Source organism: Botryllus schlosseri, chromosome 2 (assembly GCF_051294905.1).
Source record: "Botryllus schlosseri isolate E-star chromosome 2, Bs_hap1, whole genome shotgun sequence".
NCBI classification, from domain to species: Eukaryota; Metazoa; Chordata; class Ascidiacea; order Stolidobranchia; family Styelidae; genus Botryllus; species Botryllus schlosseri.
Window position 1 is genome coordinate 18,447,097 of NC_137237.1, and position 24,523 is coordinate 18,471,619.

Sequence of the window (24,523 nt, forward strand, 5' to 3'; positions counted from 1 at the left end):
TTCCATACCATATTTGATACTTTTTCCATACTTTCGCAACTTGCTCAAACTCTCAAGTGATATTCTATTTTTGATATGTGTGTACAAGTACAGCGGATCAAATGTCCATTTTTCTCGACAATCCGTGGGCCACATATTAGATTCATTAGCCAAGATCAGTATGTCTGTTCCTTTATCAGAGATAACCAAATTTCATATCGTATAGCGTCGCTCCTAGACAAGCTACATATTTTTGAATTATGCAATGATGGTTATGTCAAATAGATATTGCGTGATGATAATGCCGCATAAGCGCAGAAAATTATCTCCAAGTTCAACAAATTGATAAAAATATTCATGTAACTTTTACATTCTCAGAATCTACGATTTTAAAACTCCCTTGGTAGTTTACGGAGTAGCAGTTGCGATATGCGAGCTGCAAGTTGTAACGCGACAGCGGTTGAGTATAACTCGTTTTTATGATTAGATTTGATTTGGATATTCATTATTAATATTATTTCCCTTCATATGCGCGTATAGCGCTACTTTTTTTGTCTTCAAACTTCAAATAGATGTCGACCGGGGTGGGTGAGTGATAAATCGCAATTTGAAATATGAACATGGACAGTGAGCGATTTTCTAAGGTGTGCGATCAATTTGACAATTCGAAAGTAGGAGCATTGTCATGATTCTGGCAAAACTGCCAAAGTATGGAAAAGTATGGAAGTATGGAAACAACATTCCATACCATACTTGTGAAATTTCCATACCATACCATTCTTGCACTCTTCCATATTCCATACCCAAATTTCGTTCCATACCATACCATACTTCCATACCATGCCCTGGTCAGCAGTTGATCGTAAAATTTTGTAGGCTTATAACTGTTAGCGTGATTGCTGAAACGGTTGATGACAAGAATGATCTGCAAACTTTAATTTGGAAGTCTATTTTCGTGTCCACCATCGAGGTGCTGTGACGGTAGTAGGATATACAATGAATGTACCAACTGGGCCATTTAGTCCAATGGATGTAGCGCCACATCAAAGCTCTGTCCCACAAACGTTCCGCGACCATGTCGATTTTGCTCGTGATATGCATGGAAACCAATCCAGCAGCTTCAAGCTTTAAGTATTGCAATTTGTAAAACATATAATGAACGCATCAATAGACCGGTCATACTGCATGATTAGTGCGCAAAGCGATTCGAGGAATATGTTGTTTAATGTGGCATTGACGGTATTTTTCGACTAAAATGGCCATTTACACAAGGCCGATATTATTTATTATGATTCCGTAGCTGTCGACTTGTAGCACCGACCACTTCTAGGCTTTTTTATGACACCGCTTACACGGATCAGATGGCGAGGAGAAGCCTATAAATACTGCTCCAGCACGTAGGAAGGGATTCCGGAGTAGATCTCGGACATATTCGAACCCGCAACCTATCAGTGATGCAGTGTTGGATCACATAACACCACACTGTCTGGCGAGATGGTATTTAGGGTCGTTTAGAGCGGTGGTTCTCAACCTTTTTGTTTTCGCGGATCCCGTTTGGACTGTCGCGGACCCCCGAGGACCCCCTCAAGTTTTCGTTCAAAATTTGCTCAATTATCGTGCAGCAGTCACCTGTCCTGTGCAAATATTAACTGTAGGCTTGTGAGAAACAGCCACAAAAATGACTTTTGGTGAAAATAACATCAAACTTTATGTAGAAATTGGGTATACACTTTTATTATTTCAAAGCGGGTTTTGCAGCTGTATTCATTGTCTTCGATTTGATGTGAACGAGTGCCGAAAATATTTCTACAAAAATAGGCTCTGACGAATGTAATATTAACGCATAACGCTTCCGACGACTCCTTTTGCTGTGATCGCAATATATAAGGCACCAAAATTGAGAAACATAGTTTTTATTGAACATATAACGTCCAGCCTAGTCATTTCTATCTAGTATCACATTTTGAAGTTATTCTGGAATAGTGGTTATGTATATCACAAGAGAAAATGGATTTCTATCCCGTCATTGGGACAAATTCAGAAATTTTTTTAGGAATTTATACTTCAAACGACCCTAACAAAACCTCTCTAAACAGCAATATGTTTGTATCAATAGGCTATTGTCAATTTGGCAATTAAAATAAGTTTGTACTGTAGGATATTTTATCTCAGGCGAACATTTTAATGATGTAAGTCTTGAAGTTTTGGCAATATGAATCGAAACTGTCTCATGCATTCCCTAATTTAAAAAATATTACAAATTAGGTTACCAATCATTTTACAAAAAGGTTTCGCAGACCCCCTGAAAATGCTTCGTTGGGCCCCTATGAGATGAAGATGCGAAACCGGGTTGGGAAGAGAGGGAGAGAGAGATGCGAAGAAAACGCAAAGCTAGTATCACCACCGACATATTTCCTCTCCCCGCTAGGCCAAGTCAACAGGCAAGTCTTCGGGCTGACCCGGCCGTGGGTATACGAACCCATAGCCTACTGATCGAACATAGGACGCTCCACCACCTAATTAACTACGATGTACGTGGCGATGCATGTTCAACACTTTTCTTAGCTGTACATAGTTCTATTACATCCTTTGATGTCTACTATTAGCATCGTTGTTGGTTAATTTCCATCGTTATTGATAATTCTATTCAGCATGTCGTTTGCGTCAGAGTATTACGCACCGAGTTTAATTCAGGCCCCGCCTTACCGATTGGTGTATAGATTTTCCTTACTCCGTACGGAAGTGACATGGACTTAGTGAGATCGGTCAGTAATTCGTCGAAGTGAAGGTAACGATGAGGAGTGATGTGTAGTGTTTTTCCTTTGAAATATCTAAACACAGAAACATCTAGATCAAAGTTGCTGTTGGCAAGGTAAAAGTATTGACGGTTAATTAATTGTGGCCGAACAAATGATCAAAGCGTAAACTATATGTGTTTGGTAAGTTTAAGGGAGACTCGAAGAAACAGTTGACATTGCGGTCAAATTATTCGGAGTAGCCTGGAACTTTATATCCTTTTGCTAAAGGTTTATGTATCCACACGCCCATGTAGTAAGTCACGACAAAGCGAAAAACCACGAGGGGGCGATTTTGTGGTTGGATATGTAAATAAATAAGGCAAGATTCACATCTACATTCATCTGTCGAAGATAACCGCTGCGGGGCTCGAGGATCAAGTGTGAATTTTGATCCATTGGGGATAATTTGACATGATCAAGCTGAATTTGAGAAATAAGGTCAATTTTAGTTCCAATCATCAATTCACATCAAACACCACTAATGGTAATAGATCAAGGCAGACCGTGTCAACTTAACGCAGTAGATTTGTATCTGGAGATCGTGAAAAAGTAAATTGATCACATCTTATATTTAGTTCGATGATCTTTCTATTTCATTGTAATTTATGGGAGTCATGGCTGTGAACGAACTAGAGAGTTAGTTAACGAGGCTTCGAATTCGCGTGTTCTCCATGTGTCACAGCGTAAGAAATTTGTATTTAACAAACATGAAGTGAGTTTCTAAGCTTCAAGATTACAGTGAATGCAAATCCGAGACGAGCTATACCCTATTGCGACCTCGTTATGAAATCAATTCGCACGCATGGACAATTTGATCTCATCGATGGTGTTACAAACTTTTTCATTGCGCCGATGGCTTCTGATAAGAGTATTCCCGTCAAATGGATGTAAGTTTGATTCCAATGCGCCTGCATAACTTATTACTACAGCTATAAATTGCTGAAGTATGAAATCGTTTAAATGTACTCGAGGGGAAAATTGTAAAAAACAATCCTGTAGCGTCAGTAAAAATAGAAATATACCTGTCTCCATTTTTATAAAACGTCACAATTCTGGGTCTTCGAAGGTCGCGGTACCTGGAAAATGTAATGACCACAATTTAAATTGTCGTCATGGCCTTATATCAGATCTCTTGTTTCGCATGGCAACATGTAACTCCAACACACATGGATAGAGTATGTCAAGTGGCCATTGAGCGTGGTAGAATATCTCCTGCTATTCATTATGAATGATTGAACTTGTCAAGTGCGCAAGTTTAACGGCGTTATGACATAGACTATTCCGCACAAACCTGTCGTCCGTAAGATCCTGAAGCTCTTGCGACACGGAAGTGTTTTTTACGAATGGTTTTCTGGACATTGCGGGTGGGTAAAGGGATATTTCGATTGGATGAAACATATTGCTTGCGCGGCTGATCTGAAAATGATACGAAAGCCATAAGATCTCTTCCTCGTCTCTCTAGCAGCGACGACAACATTCGGACATATGCTTACACCTGGTTTTAGTATACAGAAAATTTCAACAAATGGCAAATTGAATACTATGAAATACATTCACCTTAATATATAAACGAAATTATTGCTTTTAATATTTAAATTTGTTGAGGAGTTAAACCCGATAAACGCGTCGCATGTGTTTTTGGTGTACTGTACTTGGTCATAATCAGTACGAGACCGAATAAAGTCTGTCACACTCACACACACCCACACACCCACTCCTTTGCTTGAAGTGAGGAAAACACGGTGAGTTAACCTTCCGGTCAGGTAGAAGTATAACATACCAACGAGCTCGTCTACCATTTCTACGCATATCAACATCCCCGCTTTAACCTATCGGCCACAGAATAATAAACACGCTTGATATCGATACATCGAAATACCAAATTACATCACGTAACGGACTGAGTGCTAAACTTAGAGCGATCCAAGTGAGACAGTAACATATACAAGCTGCGGCAGGGGGGCCGAAGTAAGAATTCACTGCATGGAAATAGTCGGACATTTGGACACGTTTGATCACCCCTGGACTCGGATCTGGAGTTTAAGTATTATGGAACTTCACGTATATATTTATAGCAGGGAATCGGAAGTCGAAGCAAAATTCACGCGACTGATTATCACATATACAGTGGCTTTCAAGCGACTTTCCACATAAAGTTTTCGGCCGGACGACGAAATATATTTCAAATATATCATCAATTACGAAATCTAAGAGGTTGAAGGCTTGGCCCTTAATTACAGAAATTTAGAAATATTTATAGATATTTATGAATTTAGAATGTAATTTTGAACGCTTCCTAACGTTTCTCGTATTCATGGTATTTCGACATCAATGATCATCCTACACATTTTACACGCAAGCATAGGCTTTAGTTTAGTACAGTGGATCCCAACGTGGGCGATATCGAGAAACAGTGGGCGAAAACACCGAAGAGGGCGATTGGGGGGCGCGAAAGCGTGGCAAAAATGTTGAAACGACTATATTTAACTAAACGGCACGAAATGCTCGTGAAAAACGTATTGTTTGGGATTTGCCTAGAAAATCGACTTAAAAAAGGTAAACTCCCACCGATTATACGTGGAGACGGGTCTTTCGTGAGTCATGTCGAAAACATGACATTTTCAGTCAATTCACAGCCCGTTTATATGTCCTCTTTTTCGGTTCCGAAGATATGGGGGGGGGGCGAAAATTTGCGTCGAGCTTGATAAGGGGGCGATGAGTCGAAAAAGGTTGGAAACCACCACCATGGTAGGATTTTTATTTTTTAAAGTTCATCGGTCGGCAAAATTTATTTTAAAATTTTACCTGTGCACAAACTAAAAAGGATGAGAACCACTGACATAGAATTAGACCACTGCGGCCTTAACGCGCGACACCTCGCGTCTTACAGCGGTACCAACACCAACCACCGAATCTTTCATGTTCGTGAAGGACCACCAGCAGTAGTAAAATCGTATATAATGTGTGGGGTATCGATAACAATCAAGCAATTTACAAAGAGATAATTTTAGCCTTGAAAGATTGCGAAAATGTCAACCTCTAAGCTGTGCTATCGATTGATACGAATATAAAATTATACCGGAAAAGATGTCGGACGATGGATAAAATCCTTTTCCTCAACTGGCAACCTTACGGATATCCAGAAGTTTGTGTGGTACACATATTTAATTGTGTCTAAATATGGTATATTCATATGGTAATACATGACGCTATGTCGGATAATTTTCTGAAACCACGGCTAGTGCAAATGTCAAAGAATATGCGAAATGCTAATTCTAAGGGCAAGACATCCGACGCCATCAGGGGTCAAATGGAACATGCTCTTAAAGATATCTCCAGTAACGAAGTACATTTAATACTCCGTGAGGCGTTCTCCTCTCGACTGTGCCTACTCAAATGTTTGTTTTTTTCATCACTTCCACTTCCGCTTCCAGTTTTAGAATATATTCGCAGCATTATATGAATAAAACGGCCAGTCGGACCTCTATAGGTCTACCTATTGTTATTATGGTTATTATTATATCACACTCTTCAATGACCATTCTGCATATGTCAGAAACACGGATCTTGCAATTGCCAATGCTGAAGCTGGCTATTTCAATTCTCGGATACGTCGTGCAGTGTTGTTACACTCACTAATAAGAGCTACCGGTACTAAATTAATTGAACAGTGGCATAAATTGTTATTTAACTTTCAGTACTATTCACATGGGGGCTGCGTGTATTCGAGGAAGAGGATTCAGATAGGAATCTTGCCGCCATTTAATATTGAATTTGTTATTTTTGCGGCATAATAATAAAATAACGGACTGCGGAAGCTCAGGAAATTTCAATTTTGACCGAGCCTCTGTGCATATGATATTTGCATATTCTATACTCAACGTACCAGAAATTCAGCAAATGGCTTAACACTAGATCAAAATTTCACCTTCGATAGATATAGACGTAATCTGGTATTGCACAACTTACTCGTGTTCGGATATATCGTATATCTCTCGCCCACGTTAATAAGATAGCAGAGGTTGATCGTCAAGATTTGAAATCGTTTTCATAATCCACTGTCGACTTTCTTATCGCTCTTGAAGTTTTATTGTACAATATACATACAGACATATATCAGAAGTGAAATCTACAAATAGTCAAACAGCAAACGTAATGCGGTATGACATGAAAGATCAAGTACCTGTATCCATAATTAATAAAACAACCATCAGGTTTAACCATATTATATCGAGGTGATAGAGATAATGCTAATAACAGCTAATCTGATAACTACGCCATAGTGTGCTCGTATCGCCATTTATGTTCCGTATTATATTATTATGTTAGTATATTATGTGATTGTGTTCCTACATTTCGAATATGATTCACACTATTACTGACGTTCGCTACTGATGAGAGTCAGGCGAAAAGCTTTCAGTGAATAGATTGACAATATGAAGTTATTGTTTCGCGTTGTTCTGAAGTTGTGTACCCCAAATGGCTTGTTCATATACTTTCGCAAAAGGAACAGTGACCAACAACTGGAAATCCCTGGTCGGATAAGTTGGTCAGAACTCGGGGTAAAATCATGCAGCCTTTCTGAAGGCTTGTATCAAGAAAAGAGTTGTACCAAAGTTTCTGCTGAGTAATACAAGAGGTTGTAAACGCGGACGTTGAAATTTTGTTCATTATTTTTATATCACCAATTAATTATTCGAGTTTCTACGGACACCGGGGCTGGGGCCTTTTGGGTCATAGTAAGGTATACCACAGAAGTGCGACCAAATATATTTGAATTATATACTTCGTGTAGCTATCATATTGCCCGCGTATTTAACCGGTTGATACCGGCTGGAATTTCCGAAAAATGTTACTTCATTTTTCAAAATTGAAAAATTGTACCTTAACATACAGCGGTTTCGCATTGACGTCCGCGCCTCTGAGAATAGCTATTATATGGTCCATTGTTTCAGAAACCTGAACTGAGTGTGCAGAAAACTGAGTGTGTACTTTTTTGACTTCTCAGAATGTGGTGTCTATTTCACAAACTTGTTCCTGATGATTACTTGAGTGAGAACTCACCTCTATCGATAGATGGTTATAATGTGGTTATGAGCATGTTCGACATTTGCTGCCTTGAGGGATAATTTACGTCAGAGTATTATTACTAAAAATCTTGACATATGTTATGAATGTGCTGGATGATACAACGAATTTTTAATTTACTCAGAATTGCCTCGTGGGCCGGATGAAATCGTCAATGCCAGTTGAAAACAAAATTACAATCGTGCCGCAACATATGCTGACTGTATCTGCATTCTGCATATTTTCAATTATTTAAGGCTCAAGCCTAGACGCCCCAATGGCGAATTATAATAATAATAATAATTTAAAAGCGTATCTATTGCTTTAAAATACATCCAATCTAGTGTCGGCCTGAAGCTAAGCCTGCAATAACTCATGATTTTTCTACGCTGTATAACCGCCGTATAAGCGATTATTATACGCTGACAAGCCGCGTAGTTGGTACATTCCTGTGATACAAAACTATTTGTCAAAGTCGTTCTAAGTCTGTTGAATCTCTGAGTTTTGAACACGGGTTTGCACTGGGCTTTCTTTTACAGCTAATTCTATCCATCAGCGTACTGAAATCAGAACGCTACTTCTAACTCTCAGCAACGGGCACTTCACCATCGTTAGTTACTAAGCGATTGTGCCACTTTAGCTCTAGCTTCTGGTTGTTGTACTTGGTTACAGATGCGTCGTGTGACGTAGTGTAGTTTCCAAAGATATCAGACGGCGATCTTACTCCAATAAAACTTATAAATTATATTGTAAATATATAAAAATACAAAGACACATTAATCAACGAAATAAGTTATGCGTTTTAACTAGATGATAGGAGGCCCGTAGAGCCAAAATTTCGAATCGTCTTTTAAATCTTCTCTAATTTTGGCGTTATAATGCATACCATCCTGAGATGTTGTGTTGCGTATACATGGATCGCAAGCGAAACGCTATTATCCCCGACAACAGCCTTAATTAGTTGCAGTGCAGATCTCATCAATATATACGTAACTTGAGAAAACAATTTTCCGATCGTCGTTAATATCATCCCGCATTGGGTACGTTGGCAGGAAAAGTTGGGGCGTTACGCCCTCGGTTTGTCATTACATTAGCTCGTATATATACATTATGTTTTAAAATGCAATTTCCTCGTTTCAGGTGATGTCAAATGTGTGTTGGTATCAATAGATTTGCGATTGAATTATAGCGCTAGAAGCACCGTGTTATGATGATAACAAATCAAAATTACAGATAGTACATGAGCGGCAAATCAGCACTATTCCGTGAAAATTTATGTCTCTCCATACTTCTATATCGCATTTTTCTTACCCATTAAGCGAATGGGTCTGCAATGGTACGCATATAGTTCTAAACATTTAAGTACAAACGTAATAGTAGATCGAATTGCAACTAGCTTAACAGCTAAAATCTATAAAACCAACAAGAAATGTATAAATAATCACGACACATTCATATTATAGGCGTATGGACAGCAAATTGAAGAACAGCCAAGGAATACTATCCCAGAATCAGAACTAGGAAGACAGTGTCGCATGATCGCGAACTATACAGCGTCGAATTTAAATACACTATTACTATAAAGTGACACCATTTCATTACAGAGTTTTCGCACCGTACGACTCATTGATTGTGGGGCAAGTTAAGTTTCAACACGTACAGAGGCGCAGTCACGAATCGAACAGTCGACAATGAAGTGACACGTTGCTGCCGCGTTGACGACATGATTAGGGCGAAGTCACGATGCTTGATATTCATAACCGGGGAATCGCTTTGAGACTTTTAAACCCCGTTCCTCAGCGCATTGCAAATCCGCGTACATGATTAAGTGTTCCATCGTGCGCCAGATTCCAGACGTTCCCCCGACTGTAGCTTGATTTTAGTCGACAACGGATTTATCTCAAGTATATCTTCGAGATTTCCGGCAAAGATTTTACCAGAGTATTAATCCGAAGAATTATCGCGAATCCAATCCAAATAGTGGAACACGTCCGCGTAGGCGCCTGGTGATCCCCCGCCGCACGGTTCCTTCCCGAAAGAAGTGATACCGGCTAAGTACCACGAGCAGCCATCACCATTTCTTGACTGACATGCTAGTGGACCTCCGGAATCGCCCTGCACAAAAGAAAAGCGTTGAGACATGGAGTGACCACTGCTACAGCAGGGCCCACTATCTAATTCTAAAGGACAATAAATTGTGCCTGTTATATGAACATGTTTCTGAGGTCTCCTTTGACGAGGTTTCACGTTTATGCGCTCGATGATGTGTGCTTGTGTGTGTGTGTGTGTGTGTGTGTGTGTGTGTGTGTGTGTGTGTGTGTGTGTATGTATTTATACATGTATGTATGTATGTATGTATGCATGTGTGCGCGTGCGTGTGTGTGTGTGTGTGTGTGTGTGTGTGTGTATTGTTCAAAAATAACTTTATTCCTGGATTCCAGCGATTCAAGCTGATTAAATAGTCAGGTTACCCTCAAAAACGCTGCACACCAAATTTGGTTCGATTCTAACAAGTATAAGACAAGTACAAGACTCCGCAGATCCAATTAAATTTTTTTATTAGGGAAAATTTTTTAAAAATTCAAACTTTTCTGTCAACCCCATGAAATTGTTGAGCTGTCTTTAAGGACGATGCAAAACAAATTTGACTCAATTCTAACAAATAGAAGGGGAGTTATTTGAGTTAATCGTTGATAATTCTCGGATTATCACCGATCAAGGATAATCCGAGAATTATCAAAGAAAAACTCACATAACTTCGCTTCTACTAGCTGGAATTGGGTCAAATTTTTTTGCATCGTCTTTGATGACAACTCAACAATTTCATGGGGTTGACAGAAATTATTTTCCCTAATAAATTGAAAATTTGAATTGGATCTGGTGAGTCTTATACTCATTAGAATTGAACGAAATTTGGTGTGTAGCGTTTTTAGGGTAACCTGACAATTTAATCAGTGAATGGATGGAATCCGGGAAAAAAGTTATTTTTGAACATCCCTAGCCTGTATACGTATAGTCTACACAGGGAAGGTTAATCGACGAGAGTGCATGTGAGCGATACATTACAACGTACCTCGGTGAAAGCATATCATTGTGTTTTTCAGGTAGCAGCAGTGACTTTCTGCTGAATAAATTTGCCATGTACTGTAAATTAGCGATCGCGTAGGCGTTTCGTCAGATGGAGTGGGATGTATGAGGAACAGGCTATCTCACCGCAATGATTGCGATAAAAAAGTGCGGTAATTGCTGGAATGTCGAACGGAATATGTAGAGCGAGATAGTCCGCTAATATATTGGCCAATTCAATTTGATGAGCACTTTTGTAAGAATAGTTGGCTAAAATCATGATACGATCACAGTGTTGTATAACTCTGCACCTACCCTACAGGCATCGGCACGCGCCAGCTTTCCCGGTCCGGCGCATATGTTTTCTCTCTTGTAAAAGCTTTGGAATATTGAACTGCACTGTTCCGGCGTTTTAATAACCAACGGAACAATTTGTAGAGTCTCGGATGGTTTTTCGCTGAGCGGACCTTATCGTGTGAGAAATCGATTTAGTTCAATGCATCTTCAAAACAAAACCAAGAGCACTCACGCGTCGCTCCAAAGCCTGTTATGTAGCAGGTTTTTCCTAACTGCGTTTTCTTCGTGGGGAGGCAGAGCGGGCGAACGCTGGGCGTGTAATCCGCCGACTTGGCAAGCTTTATAAGAGCGACGTCGTTGCGAATATTAGCCATTCCGATTAATCTGATTAAAAAAGTGTTGTGTAAGTATGAGCTATGAGTGCAGTGCAGCGCAGTCAGTAGATTTCCGAGCAGAACAGCCTGAAACTCCTCGGTGACACAGCCGTCAACAGGACGCGTTTTCTGTCGTTCATAGTGGATGGTGCGAGCCTATTGTTCATGTTCGCGTTATTTATTGGAGCGCCATGTACTTAGATGTTCACTGGGGTTGTTCAAATAGATCTGGCGAATCTTTCGAAGTCCATGACATCACTTTCATATCACACACTGCCTTTGAAACGATCAAATATATCTAGGTCTACTGAATATTGATCAAATCACTATTTCACAGGGTTTGACAGAAATAAAACCTGAAATTGCATCCAATCTTAGGTACAGCACAAATATGGAAATATTTATGGAATCCAAGCTCTTTTGCAGCCAAATAGATTCTCTTGAAAAAGTATAATACAAATCAGAGCTACATATACTATAGCACTCCCTTGCATTCTATACATACGTAATTTCAGGAAATGCATCTTACGAGAACGAAGGATGTCGGATAACTTTGGCCAATTCGCGTACTTGGATAGATTTGTCATGGATATGGCGTCGGTCGGACACGCCGAGATAGATTTTGTTGCTTTCGTCCTGGTCTGTCGATCCTACTTTACGTCTGAAATCACAAACGTCAAAACAATCCATCCGAACGGCAAAGATTGGTGTCAGCTACTCACACCATGCAGTGCGCCGCTGTCAAAACGTAGTTCTTCGATATTAGGGTCCCTCCGCACATCTTGTCCCCGAAGGACACAATCGCGTGCCACGGCGACTGGTCGATGTCGATTGACTCCCCGCAGAACACCCGTGCCAACGGCTGGACATATTGCTAAGATCAATAAAGAGAACGCTATTGCTGCTATAGACATGCGAGCAGCATTCCAAAATGACGTGATATCATGAGAAATGACGTCATTTGCTCACCGTATTTAGACATCGGGTCACCTGAGGTTCAACGCATCCGCACTGCTTTTCTTCGGGTTTCTTTTCTTGCGGTATGATCCCGAATCCGCGGCCCCAAGCGAACTGCGGCTCGTCTGAAATAAATGTGAAGATAAATACAACATATACAACCTTTTACACTGGAGTGGCATTACAGAAACTATTCCGATCGCCGCTGTCTACCACTAGTACTACACCGAAGCATAATTACAACTAGTGCTACAATATTCTACTAAAATACAAATTGGCAAAACAAGTGTGCTTTCCATGCCACACCAAGCAGGGATTCCATGGAGGAAATTGAGTGGTGTCAAGCTCGGACACAAAACTCTAACAAACTTTGCCATGAAGGGTTCCAGAGTTTTGATACAGCTGCTATATGTATGAATTCGGATTATATAGCGCACAGTATTCGATACTTTTAAAAATTACAACATGTATACCAATTAAAATACTCAGAAATACTTTGATTTCAAATAGTGTTCTATCATGATATTATAGGTAAAGGGAGACAAAGGAGCGAGTGCCCGTACAAGAATCGCTGTCTATGGCTGAACTCATAATGCATATGCAAGTTTTCGGGAAAAAGAAGTATTCTGCATGTGGTCAGTCGACGTGACAGGGCTTTTTAAATTTCATGAAACTTTCCCATTTGTATTCAAGTACATTTTAAAGCACTATATAATTCCTATTTTGTCTCAGTTGGTAATGTAACCTTGAACAGACGGAGGGGCACAACTTTTCAACAATAATGAAATGAAATTCTAGACGTCATTTGGTATCACGATCGCTACTGTATTGTCAAATCCAGAATTGAAAAGAGTTCTATTATGACAGCGAATTGCACGCGGACGGGGTTTGTTATGAGCGAGTATCACACAAATATTTCGTCTGATAGTTCCTGATCACGAGTGGCCAATATTGGTGAATATGGAGAAGTTCCCGTGAAATTGAAGAAGCAATATTAACATATTTTACCATGAAGTGGCTGGTACACAGGCGTTACCAACTCAGCATCGTAAGTCTCCACCGGATTCACATCGTTGACAGGCCTAACGTGCGAACTGCCAGCATGTGGTTTCTTCATAGTACGCTGAAAAACATCAGGTTCGTGAACGCTAACCCGCGACCTGCCAGCAATGTGAAAGACCTACCCTTGCGGTGTAATTTATCGGAGTGACTTCGTTGTTCTTGTAGTAACACCAGTATGTGTCCAGCTCACTGCTGTCGTAGCAGCATCCTTTAGCGTCGCATTGGTCCGGCGTAATCCCGCGATATCCGCAATCTTTCCTGTCACTCGCATCCACAGCACAGCTGTCGAGACTTTTCACAGTGTCCGTGTTGGTATCAGTGTTCTGAGGCTCAGCATGCTCTGGGAAAAGCGAGCTCGTTGGTATCAGAAGCGAAATGGTCACATAGGTATTCTTGGTGCTTGTCGACTACTTATGGTCACTTACCAGGCCAATATTTTCATATTTATTCCGTAGCTACCGACTTTTATAGCACGGCCCACTTCTATAGGCTTTTTTATAAGACACCGCTTACACGGATGAGATGGCGAATAGAAGCCTACATAAACCTCCAACACTTAAGGTTAAGGAGGAATTCAGGAGTCGACCTCGGTCGGAATCGAGCCCATTGGCGTGGCAGCTGTGCACTGTGCAGGTGTCCCTGTGCATGGATTTTACCACTACGCTATATCGCCACTTGTCACAAAAGGTAAAGGTCCGGAATGTTGTCAGTTCAGTTTATTAGTATTCTCACCAGTCAGTCAGTCATTAAGTGATGAAACTGCATGTATTTGACCTTGAATGTGGACAAAGGACATTTTCGATGACTTGTCGGATTATCTGTGAAGTATAGGCCTACTGTCCCAAAGTCTAACTAGGTACTTCATATTTGACAGGCCGTGTCTTGTAATTTGTACGATTCCGACGTGAAGGAGTCGTTGAGTTTTTGCCGGAAATTAGCCACAATGGAAGTGATACAAGCTTGCCGATCATCTTCGTACGCTGTCGTATCGAAGCCCAAACCGGTAATCGGTTACTATCTGATTTAGCGCACGTGAGCGACGACATATTATGTCAGCCTCTACACAAAGTATACGATCAGAGATAGAATTATAAATCTACTGCATACCTCTCAAACTTGCGATGAATGTCCGAACGCCATCGATGAGCTCTTGCTCGGCGGTTTTCGACTCCGTATCTTCTGTCGACTCTTGCCTGGTGGACGGGAGAATGTGGCTTTTTTCGCCCAAATACGCATCTATCTTATTCCTTAATTCATTCAACGCCCCGTCCAGTGTCAGTCGTTCGTTTTTCATCAAGCGATTGACAACATACCCGACGTCTTCGGCTGAACGACATAATTTAAATTTAAGAACGCAATAACTCATTATCATTTCTGGACGTTTTAGTCAAAAAGCACAATACCAACAAATGTGAAACGTCTGTCTTCAGGAAACCGACATTCACATGCCAATACCTTCGTTGGAATTCATTTAGTCCTCGACGCAGAGAAATTAACCTCATAGGCACTTTCGTGTATAGAGCGTTGATGATATGTTCAGGTAACAAACTGAGTTTAGAACTTGACAACATCCGCAAAATCTTACTTGATAACGGTTACCCTGAACACGTCATCAACCGCGGCATAGAGAGGAAATTACCTCAATTCAACGCAGAAAAATCAACAGAGCCCACCGAACGAACAATAAAATATGTTTATATCCAATATCCATCTACCTTGGATTGGTCCCATTTCCACCCGCTTTGAAAAACAATTGATTTCTGCGGTCAGTAAGTGTTACGACACAGTCAAAGTCAACGTGAGTTTTACGACTGCTTCCTTCAACACGCAAAGACGTGCTTCCTGCACTTCAACAACGTAATGCAGTGTACGAACATTAGTGCCACTGCGATTGTGGCTACGTGGTCAGAACGTCAAAGCGTTTGCAGGAACGCATAAAGCAACATGTCCCCAGATTTATAAGAACACGTGCATCAGGCTCGGTGAAAAGCTCACCCTTAACTGATCCACTCAAGCTTGATGCTGAGCGACCAAAGGCCATCAATTCTGCCATCGGCAAACACCTGTCGGATAATCCGATTTGTGCGAATAATTATCGAGACGACAGATTTCGCGTCACTGGGAAGGGTCGTTCACACTTCCATTTGTGTGCCTTGGAGTCGACTTTTATCAAAATGCACCAGCCAAAACTCTGTCAACAGAAAGAGTTCGTGTACCACCTGGGAATAGTGCATTGAACGCTCTCTCATTCGAAATTTCATGCTGGTGACATCATATTTTGTGATACGATTGTTAATATACAATGTTCTTTCCAATTCTCTGCTAGTTGCTGACGATTACCCCTGACGAGTGAAAAAATATTCGGGTTCATTTCAATATGAATATACTATTCTATATTTTAAATTGTAAGTTTGCACATGAGAATCAACGTTAACTTATAAGCTGTGCTGTGTCAAAACGGAAGGGAAATGTAGGATGCTGCAGGCCATATTGGGCTGTTTTCAATTGGGCTTGAATTTTCCTACACTGGATGTGTTGACATGACCTTGACATATATTCGATGTGCTTGTTATGCCAACTAAAATTTTGTTAATTCATCTCACTCCTGAAGCGAGGAGTCCTTCATTGACAGAATATTTTGCCGATCCGATGTGATTTAGAAAACATAATTTATATTTTTCTATACTATGGTCGGTATACTCACGCAAGCATTTGAATCGCCTGCCGTTGTCCCACTTGGTGTCGCTTTTGCATATCGTTTTATCTGCGCCTACTTCGACGTAGCCGCTGTTGCATCGAAGTTGACACGTCGATCCGACTAACGTATCCAGAGAGCAGTTGACCGCGCCGTGGCGGACACTGTATATCGCGTCGGAACAGGCCGCTGAACATGATGTTTGTGATTTAGATAAAGTCGTGGTGCGCCCAACAACGTTTCCACCACAAGTTGATATTGATCATTTATTGAAAATGACTCATAATTAGTTGATGCGTCGTATTTTATAATGCGCGTTTGCATCCATTCGAATAAAATAAATAGTATGCAATCTCGCTAATAGTAGAGGTCTTTTTCTCACGCTGATATCAAGATCGAGGTGTGCATGGCTGACTTGACTATAGTATGACTATTCTATGACTAGTGGCTACGCATCATAATTTCGTGAATCGATATAATATATATTTTATATTAGTTGTTATGTACTATATATACAACTATAGTTGACATTGGGTAGTTATTCTGGGGCGTAACATATATCTTCTCGCAAGCACAGACAGGAGCAGTAACATTGCCCCAACACGAAGGCAGAGATTACACCTCGGTTCGCGAGCCCAAAAGAAGCACTGCAGAGTTTCTGTGAGTGGTCACTGGTCAATGCTCACAGCCAGGCCTAAATCAAAACAGAACTGAATGACGAAGCGCCGTGAACGAAACATCTAATGTCTAAACTAAACTCTTTCCGCTAAGTTATACCCTATATTTGACGGTTTCTCGCACCTTCGAATGGGGGCAGGACTATTCGGTGCTTGCAGTTTCGGCACAATCGGTTTCGACGCCAGGACAAACAAGACATATCAAGTTTATGCCAACCTGCGGGTGGTCAACTTAGGTCAAGGTTTTATACGGCATGTCGTTCAAGTTCAGGTCGGTTTAACGCTACCCTTCTTTAGCGCATATTTGCGTCACATATTCGGTTAAAATAGATATGTCTTGACATGTTCACTGTCCACTTGTCCAGGCGCCGAAACAGCCTGTGTCGAAATGGTGGCGCCGCATAGTCTCGTACACTCCTTTCGAATAGTAGTTGGGCCTTGTAAACCTATTGAAATTGCGATAATTGATAATAATTGATATATTTACTCAATTAGTCCAAGATCATGTGCGATGGGGCCGAAATTGGTTACGTTCTTGATTCGCGTGTTGGCCGTTTGGCGGTTGGTATTTACCTCACCGCGGTACAAACCCCGTTTCCCAACTGATCTTCGAAATATCAGAATTCAATAATCATTCACGCAACGCATTATATTTATCGTTCTTGAAAGTATGCGCGGCTAGCGTTACTGCCAAACACCAGATAAATTATCGTAAACAATCTCAAATACAGTGTTCGTGAGGGTATTCACGTCGGGTAGGCTTACAACATGCTTTTTAACGATTCAACAATGGCAGAACGCCATCACTATTATCAAAAATAAAGATGCCCAAAGTATAAACTGTCACTCTATGCCTCCGGGCTGAAGCGTTTTAAGGTATATCCAACCGTTCCTGAAAACCATTACAGGCATCTTAGTAACTTCGCATATCGATGGAAAATAAGATCGGTTTTAGATCCGACCATTGTTCCACTTTGTAGTTTGTAATATCATCTTTCCAAAACCGAACCAAACGATTGGATGAGAGTATCATCTTATAATGTAAATGGTTTTTGAAGAAAACATACACCAACACGTGATAGTGAGCCATACTATCATATCAAAAGTCATTTCCTAAAACAGTAGGGCATTGATTGCCAGGAAAGTACTCCGCCTTGGATTACATGAGGCTATTAAGTGCACCGTATGGATCATATATACTTATATATTTATATATAACAGACGAGTTATGCACATTGCACACATAGGCGCAAAAAAATCCGATAAAACGCTTTCCGTACCAGGATCAACTGTACTTCTACATGACACAGCATTCGCTGCGTCACCCTGTCGTTTCGGAATGAGGCATCGATTTACATATGTCACAAAGCAAGTCATTGACTAAAGATTAGTATGTCTTACGGTGGCAGCCTTCGAATATGCCGTGGCATCCCACAGAGAATGCGGATCGGATTCTTGGTGACGTGTAGTTCCCCTTTGAGAGCCCCGGCTTTGTTCCCTCTTTGCAATGCTTCACGCATATTCTCACTGATTTGAATTTCTGGAATACTGCGATCCCGGCGTTCTAAACGAAAGCTTATAAATTACCGTTTATCTCGACGTCCCCGCAAGTAGGTTTGATAGTACCCAAGCCGGCCTTTGTCGGTTGCTCTCAAGGCCTTCGTTCCGTAGATTTACGTGGACAACAGTGTTCAAACTATTTCTATTCTTAATGCAGTATATTTTAACATCGCCGCCATCGATTTTCAGCTCAAAGTGATTGAAGATGAAGCAATACGGGTTTAACTCTGCGGGACCTGAACAGAGAGAGGTAGGAATTCGTTATTTAAATGAGTCTTGAAAGGGTGTACTAAACGTGTACGGGTATGGTGGTTGAAAGAAGTCAATCCCATTATTATGTACTTGCTTTGTTTGTTTCGTGGGGTGGCGTCGTAATTTTAGAATGAAATCGTGACTGTGCGAGTGTCCGTCCGGTATATGTCACTTCAATTGTTGATGATTCACGCGAAAAATTCCAAGGATAAGCTTTGAATAGATGTAGCTCTCCTGGTTAACGTATGGGGATATGTTTTGATGTGGTATTCAAGTTTTGAGTATATATTGAGTGTATAGGTGTATCTATTTTAATCGCACGGTTCTTAAATGAGGTTTGCTTTGTACACGCGGTAGTTCAAGACAACGAGGTGGGTGATCGGATTGGTACCAATAAACATGTTTTTGATGTCAAAATTTCATATAAAATAGATCAACGGCTCTGATTTCTTTCGCTTTACGACCGCGCAGGAATGTGTCCTTTACCACAAACCCAGCAATTTAGAAGTCGACTCACTGCGAATCCAATTAGTTAATGACGCGAGGCACGCGACGGATTTTGGAATCGAGTCATAATCGTGTTTGTATAAGGCCTCCGCGTTAGTTGAGATATGCTAACATAGTGAACTCTGTGGGCCGCTTATTTATAGTTATTTTGAGAATTACAGAAGAGACAATCCGATGTAAAACTTATGCGCTTCCATTAAATACGAATGTATGTCCACATTGTCCACCAGTCAAATAAGTTACATCATGAGTAAGACCGCATCTGATAGTTATTCCCGTCAGTCGGTGTCACTTGCCAGCGTGGCATGATTGAAGCACGTCATTTATGTCTGTGACATGTTCTCGGAAATCCAATTCATCATAGATTTTGCCGATAAATCCTTGAAATGTAGCGAAAATTAGATAATGATGTTATTGCGGTAACTTTTCTGCATACATAACAATTATGGAATTAGTTAGGAATACGCTGGTTGCTGATATTATAAAATCAATTTATACTGAAATCATGAAGTATGTTTCTGCATACATATCGAGAAACAATGCTATAGTTTCGTAATTATAAACACTCTTCTTCATTAATCCTATCGGTCAGTGTAAAGAAGTATAGACAAGTCTCCTTGATATAGCACATCTCGCATGGTTGTTGTTGATGCCATTAAAAACGCAGGAAACATTGACCTCCGCCTCATGGATACTTGTCTCCAACAAATAAGCTTCGTTCTTAATTCACTATGACTTCATTAACTTTACACACACCAAAAAGAGGAAGGGGTAAAATATCACGCAGAATTACACTTTGACGCTGGCAACAGTATTCGAACCGCTAACCGGCGTCATCATTTTCTCTTAATGTGTGGAAAACCCTTTTCAGAATACGTAGATATTGGACACAGGCGTATATCTAGCGAAGAGAAAATTTGGGGTTTTGAAAAAACTGATAAATCAAACTATTAGACATCTCACATTATGCTTTCACAAACTTCAAACTCGAGTAATTCACGAATTTTTCACATTCTGCTCGGGAATGCCGCTAATTGGGGTAATCAGCCGCACCTCAATTTTACGCCATTATCTTCGCTTCTGTTTGAATATACCATCTCTAACTATACTTTGGCTACATCTTACAACTGCTAGTTAAAAATATGCATCTCGAGTATCCATGCGTACCAGCGTTTTCTTGCAAATGTTCAATAACGTGAGCGCAGATTTTTAATTATTTGACCGGCGACCCGTCAATATACCTACATAGCTAAAACATAGTGTATATCATAATGGAATTGTAGTTGACAGTGGATGGCGCTCTGTTGTTGGTGTCAAATGGAGATATGTAAATGGGACTTTCATTCATTCATTCATTCATTTTTTCATCGATTCAGAAACTCCACAACGTTGCGACACAATGAAACGATAGGAAGGTGTCGAAACGAATTGGACTTCAATCTAGAAACAGACCTCGCTCAGATAACAGTTCGAAATAGAAGAATACATACACTATTCAATTTATACGTGATTACATTTATTATCATCACTGTTTGAATAATGGCGCTTCTGACCCATTAGGTCATTTCCACCACGTGTGTGGCATAAGTATAACATCGACAGAAGTTCACAAGTATTTCCCACACGATAAGATGAATCCCACAACTGGGGTTACGAATTGGGGAGAGGCGAGAACGTTTCTGAAAACACGGTGCTATAACAAGTACACGATGCAGCGAGAAATCGACGGTGGAAATCGAATGGAACGAATGAAATGCGATACGCGATAAAACCATTTATGAGAAAATAAACAGGTCGGATTTTAGTTTAAAGATATATATGTATATATAACCATTACTGATGTCACAGATAAGAGATAATCGAAGTAAACCACATGGTCACTGATGCTAAAACCTTTAAGCTATATGCGTTCGAGAGGTGATCTATTTTGTTACGATGCGGGTATTCTCGTGCACTATGCGGCGGGTCCGAACTATATGCGTTATGTCTGCATAAATTTATAATAAACATTGTGCCTATAATCAGGACTTATGCCCACTGATTATGTGTACTAAGGTCATTAGATCACTCCAGTGAACTGCGCTGCCTTATAAATCCCTTTACATACACCCACCTACAGACAACGATCTATATCTGAAATAGTTCCAAGGATTATGCGTAATCGAATAACTGCCGCTAACGGTACATTCTCAGCCTGCTGCCGCTTATAGCCAAAACACGCGGAATACGAAATATTTATAAGATCGGCAAATATTGCGGTATATTCCATCAATCAAGAATCAAAACAAACATAGCTCGACACCTGTGACAGGATCTCGGCGAGACCTTGACTTTTGTAAGTTTTAATAACGTGGGAACAAATCTGATCCGCCACTGCGCAGTGCAGTGCACCCTGAACTAACATTGAATTCCAGGAATTTTTAATGCGAAGTCCATGGTCATGGAAATGTGTTAACTGACGTGATTAATGATAAGGTTGTAGTGTGCACCATTTACGAGCGCTGCATAGCCAGCGAATATAGTGTTCATTTCGTAAATAAACACACGAGGGTAGGTTGCAAGTATATGATATCACCGGCGGCTATCATTTAGAAGTTGTATCCAGCATTAGCATCGCATTGCCAAAGCCGCGAAACCTTAGCCTGCAGGTATTTAATATTACCGTATTCACTAACCTAATCATAACTTGCAAACATGCGACTTATTTCCGTGCGGATACCAATAACTTATTCAGTGCCAAGTTCCCGTCTATATTAATAACCGGTATAATTAAGATGGCAGCATGCAAGAAACTTGAAGTAAAGAGGCCATACATCAGGGGTCGGCAACCTTTTGCTAGTCACGGGCCAGACATCGATTGTACAACTCTTTGGCGGGCCGGAATTATCATTTTTATTATAATTCACACTCACTTTAGGGGGTCGCCAACTTAAAATAGTCTAGGATCACTTTCCAAACTTGATAGACGCCGCGGGCCTCACGATTTTAATGTAAACACCTAATATTTGGCATCTGATGAGCTTTTAGCTAAGGTGAAAAGGCATTATATCAATGTAACGTGTGGTTGTCTACACGTGTGGTAAAAATATTGTTAAAAAGAATCGCTGCTTCACCTTAATACAGCACTATGAATTATACGTATAGAAAGGAAAGGACGTAGTCCATTTTTGTCGTTGATTTTTTTTTTGCGGCATATACGCCCATTCATAATATAGGCCTACATACACGCGATCTGTGCATACTGCATACGCATGCCATCAGTGCGTGGATGTGCAATATTTGTGCATATGCCGCTGGACGAGGAAGGTGGATTTCTAAGTCTTGCATCCAGCGTTACTAATCAGGTCCTTGATCTGACCCGGCCAGGAATCAAACCCGCGATCTACCGATCAAGAAGCCGGACGCTTCACCTTTACGCTATCTTGACGGTATTTATCGTAGCATGATGTATAGTGTTTAAGTTAATATTTGCATAATACCGTGGCACGACAATTGAGCTAAATTTGAACTTGAGCTGGGGGGTCCGCGGGGGTGCGTGATCGTTCAAAAGGGTTCTGTGAAGACAAAAAGGTTGGGAATCACCGACATAATGGATCTACCTTACGCTCGAGACTGCCAGAGCATCTCCAAGTCATCTTGACACCAGCAAATCGACGACCTATCAGCATCCATGCAGTCGCAGCAAAAGCGCGACCAGCTATCGAGTGCGGGGCATACTACAAAATATACGTCATGCTATTTGGAGGTTTAGATGTTTTTCGGGCCCCCTGAAAGTGCTTCGTGGACCCCCGGTTGATAACCACTGCATTGTGTTGACCATGGCTATATAGTTGCTAGTAAGAGCATCGTGGGCGGGGTGAATTCTGTTTCATCGGCCTGTCGTCTTTTGCGAGCACGCTATATGCAATGTCAAAGTCATTTTTAGCGAAAAATGGCGATGTTGAAAGCGAGAGAAGAAATCTTTGCGGAAACGATCAAGATTTTAAAAAAATAGTATTTCAAGCATTGATATATATTTTCCGAAATCTGAAACCAGGTCGCGGGCCGAAAAAAATACAATGGTCTATTAGGGTGTTTTGATATAGTAGAAATACCACACTATTTCCAAACAGTGCCAACACTGCAGTTTGGAACTCCACGGGAAACGGCGGGCCGCATTCTCTTGATAACTGATTATCATGTCGCGGGCCGGACGATTTCGCTTGGCGGGCCGGATCCGGCCCGCGGGCCGTAGGTTGCCGACCCTTGCCATACATGGACGATTTATAATACGAGCGACAGGGAAGAGATTTGAGGCATATGTAACGTGCATGCCCTAACAACCAAATTTTCATGGGAAACAGATTGCCAGAAGGACAAAGATTCGCCTGCCTGTAATTTTCACGTCATAAACACGATGGCGATGTGCGGCCTTCAAGTATGGCGTAGTAGGCACAATAGCAAACTGTTGTATTAAACCGAAGTAAAGTACATTTGAACATAAACATAAATATACATTGTATGGAATTAACTTCTCAATTGCAGAATCAATATTGTAGACATAGCGACATGACATCGCAGGTCTCAAATGACGTCTGCCGTACGTCACTACTTCTCTCAACATCAAATGTCTGGAGATTCAGATATGAAGCAGAATGATAAATTATTTTAGCATCAATTACGGTAAGAACATATATGTATATATAACCATAGTTTCGCCCGCATATAGTCCATACAGGAGGCCATCCGACCACTGTTAACTTTCGCCGAATATCCATTCATTTACTTCTTTATGCCGTAAGTCGCAACCCACACATGATATACATTACTAGATAGTGACGTATTTCATGATATTGAATAAAAATGACTGTGTAATTGTGTGACTCATAAATTGGCGAATCTATTTGCCTTTCTTCGTATGACACAAACGAAATTACATACACCTACCTCTCGTTATCGACTCAAAGTAGTCGTGATAAAATGTTTGAACGTTTACGTTCCTGAAGAGGCTCAAAACTTCATCGAAGTTATCATTCCACGTCGATTTTTCGGGATAAATAGCTGGGTGGGATCCGTGACCGTCAGTACGGTGTAGCCTTGATATCGTCACCAGCGATATTATTTGAAAGGCACTCCACAGAGATTGCTGTCCTGCTATTTTCATCTTGTATTAGGAAATATAAAGATGTTCCAAGCAAACCTCGCGGTATCGCGTTCTCGCAGATATGTAATGTACGTCGGCAGCGGCGGCGT

General features: G+C 40.8%; 2 protein-coding genes across 5 annotated transcripts in view; both read right to left on the bottom strand.

The window, feature by feature from the left end:
- LOC145433991 (serine/threonine-protein kinase DCLK3-like) overlaps positions 1-6,940 on the bottom strand; it is a 53,222-nt gene extending 46,282 nt beyond the window's left edge. Inside the window, exons 1-4 of the mRNA XM_080311265.1 lie at positions 6,747-6,940; positions 4,069-4,193; positions 3,800-3,853; positions 2,686-2,810 (exon numbers count right to left, since the gene is read on the bottom strand). Coding sequence (XP_080167391.1) covers positions 2,686-2,810; positions 3,800-3,853; positions 4,069-4,175 — 286 coding nt within the window. The 5' untranslated portion in view covers positions 4,176-4,193; positions 6,747-6,940. The remainder of the gene's footprint in view (positions 1-2,685; positions 2,811-3,799; positions 3,854-4,068; positions 4,194-6,746) is intronic.
- A 1,624-nt stretch (positions 6,941-8,564) lies between these two features.
- Positions 8,565-24,518, bottom strand: LOC145433993 (uncharacterized). Of its 4 annotated transcripts, none has more exons than XM_080311268.1 (13): positions 24,218-24,518; positions 18,599-18,768; positions 18,374-18,536; positions 16,305-16,484; positions 14,708-14,926; positions 13,723-13,940; positions 13,547-13,661; positions 12,551-12,663; positions 12,304-12,443; positions 12,111-12,242; positions 11,440-11,591; positions 11,226-11,377; positions 8,565-9,959 (listed from the first exon to the last, which is right to left on the bottom strand). In XM_080311268.1, the coding sequence occupies exons 1-13, from the start codon at positions 24,432-24,434 to the stop codon at positions 9,789-9,791; spliced, it is 2,142 nt and encodes a 713-aa protein (XP_080167394.1). In that variant the 5' UTR covers positions 24,435-24,518; the 3' UTR covers positions 8,565-9,788. The 4 variants fall into 4 exon arrangements, with proteins under 4 accessions (XP_080167394.1, XP_080167396.1, XP_080167395.1 ...); XM_080311270.1 differs by having other exon boundaries at positions 12,572-12,663; positions 24,218-24,517; XM_080311269.1 differs by having other exon boundaries at positions 12,304-12,455; positions 12,572-12,663; positions 24,218-24,517.
- Positions 24,519-24,523: the final 5 nt, after the last annotated feature.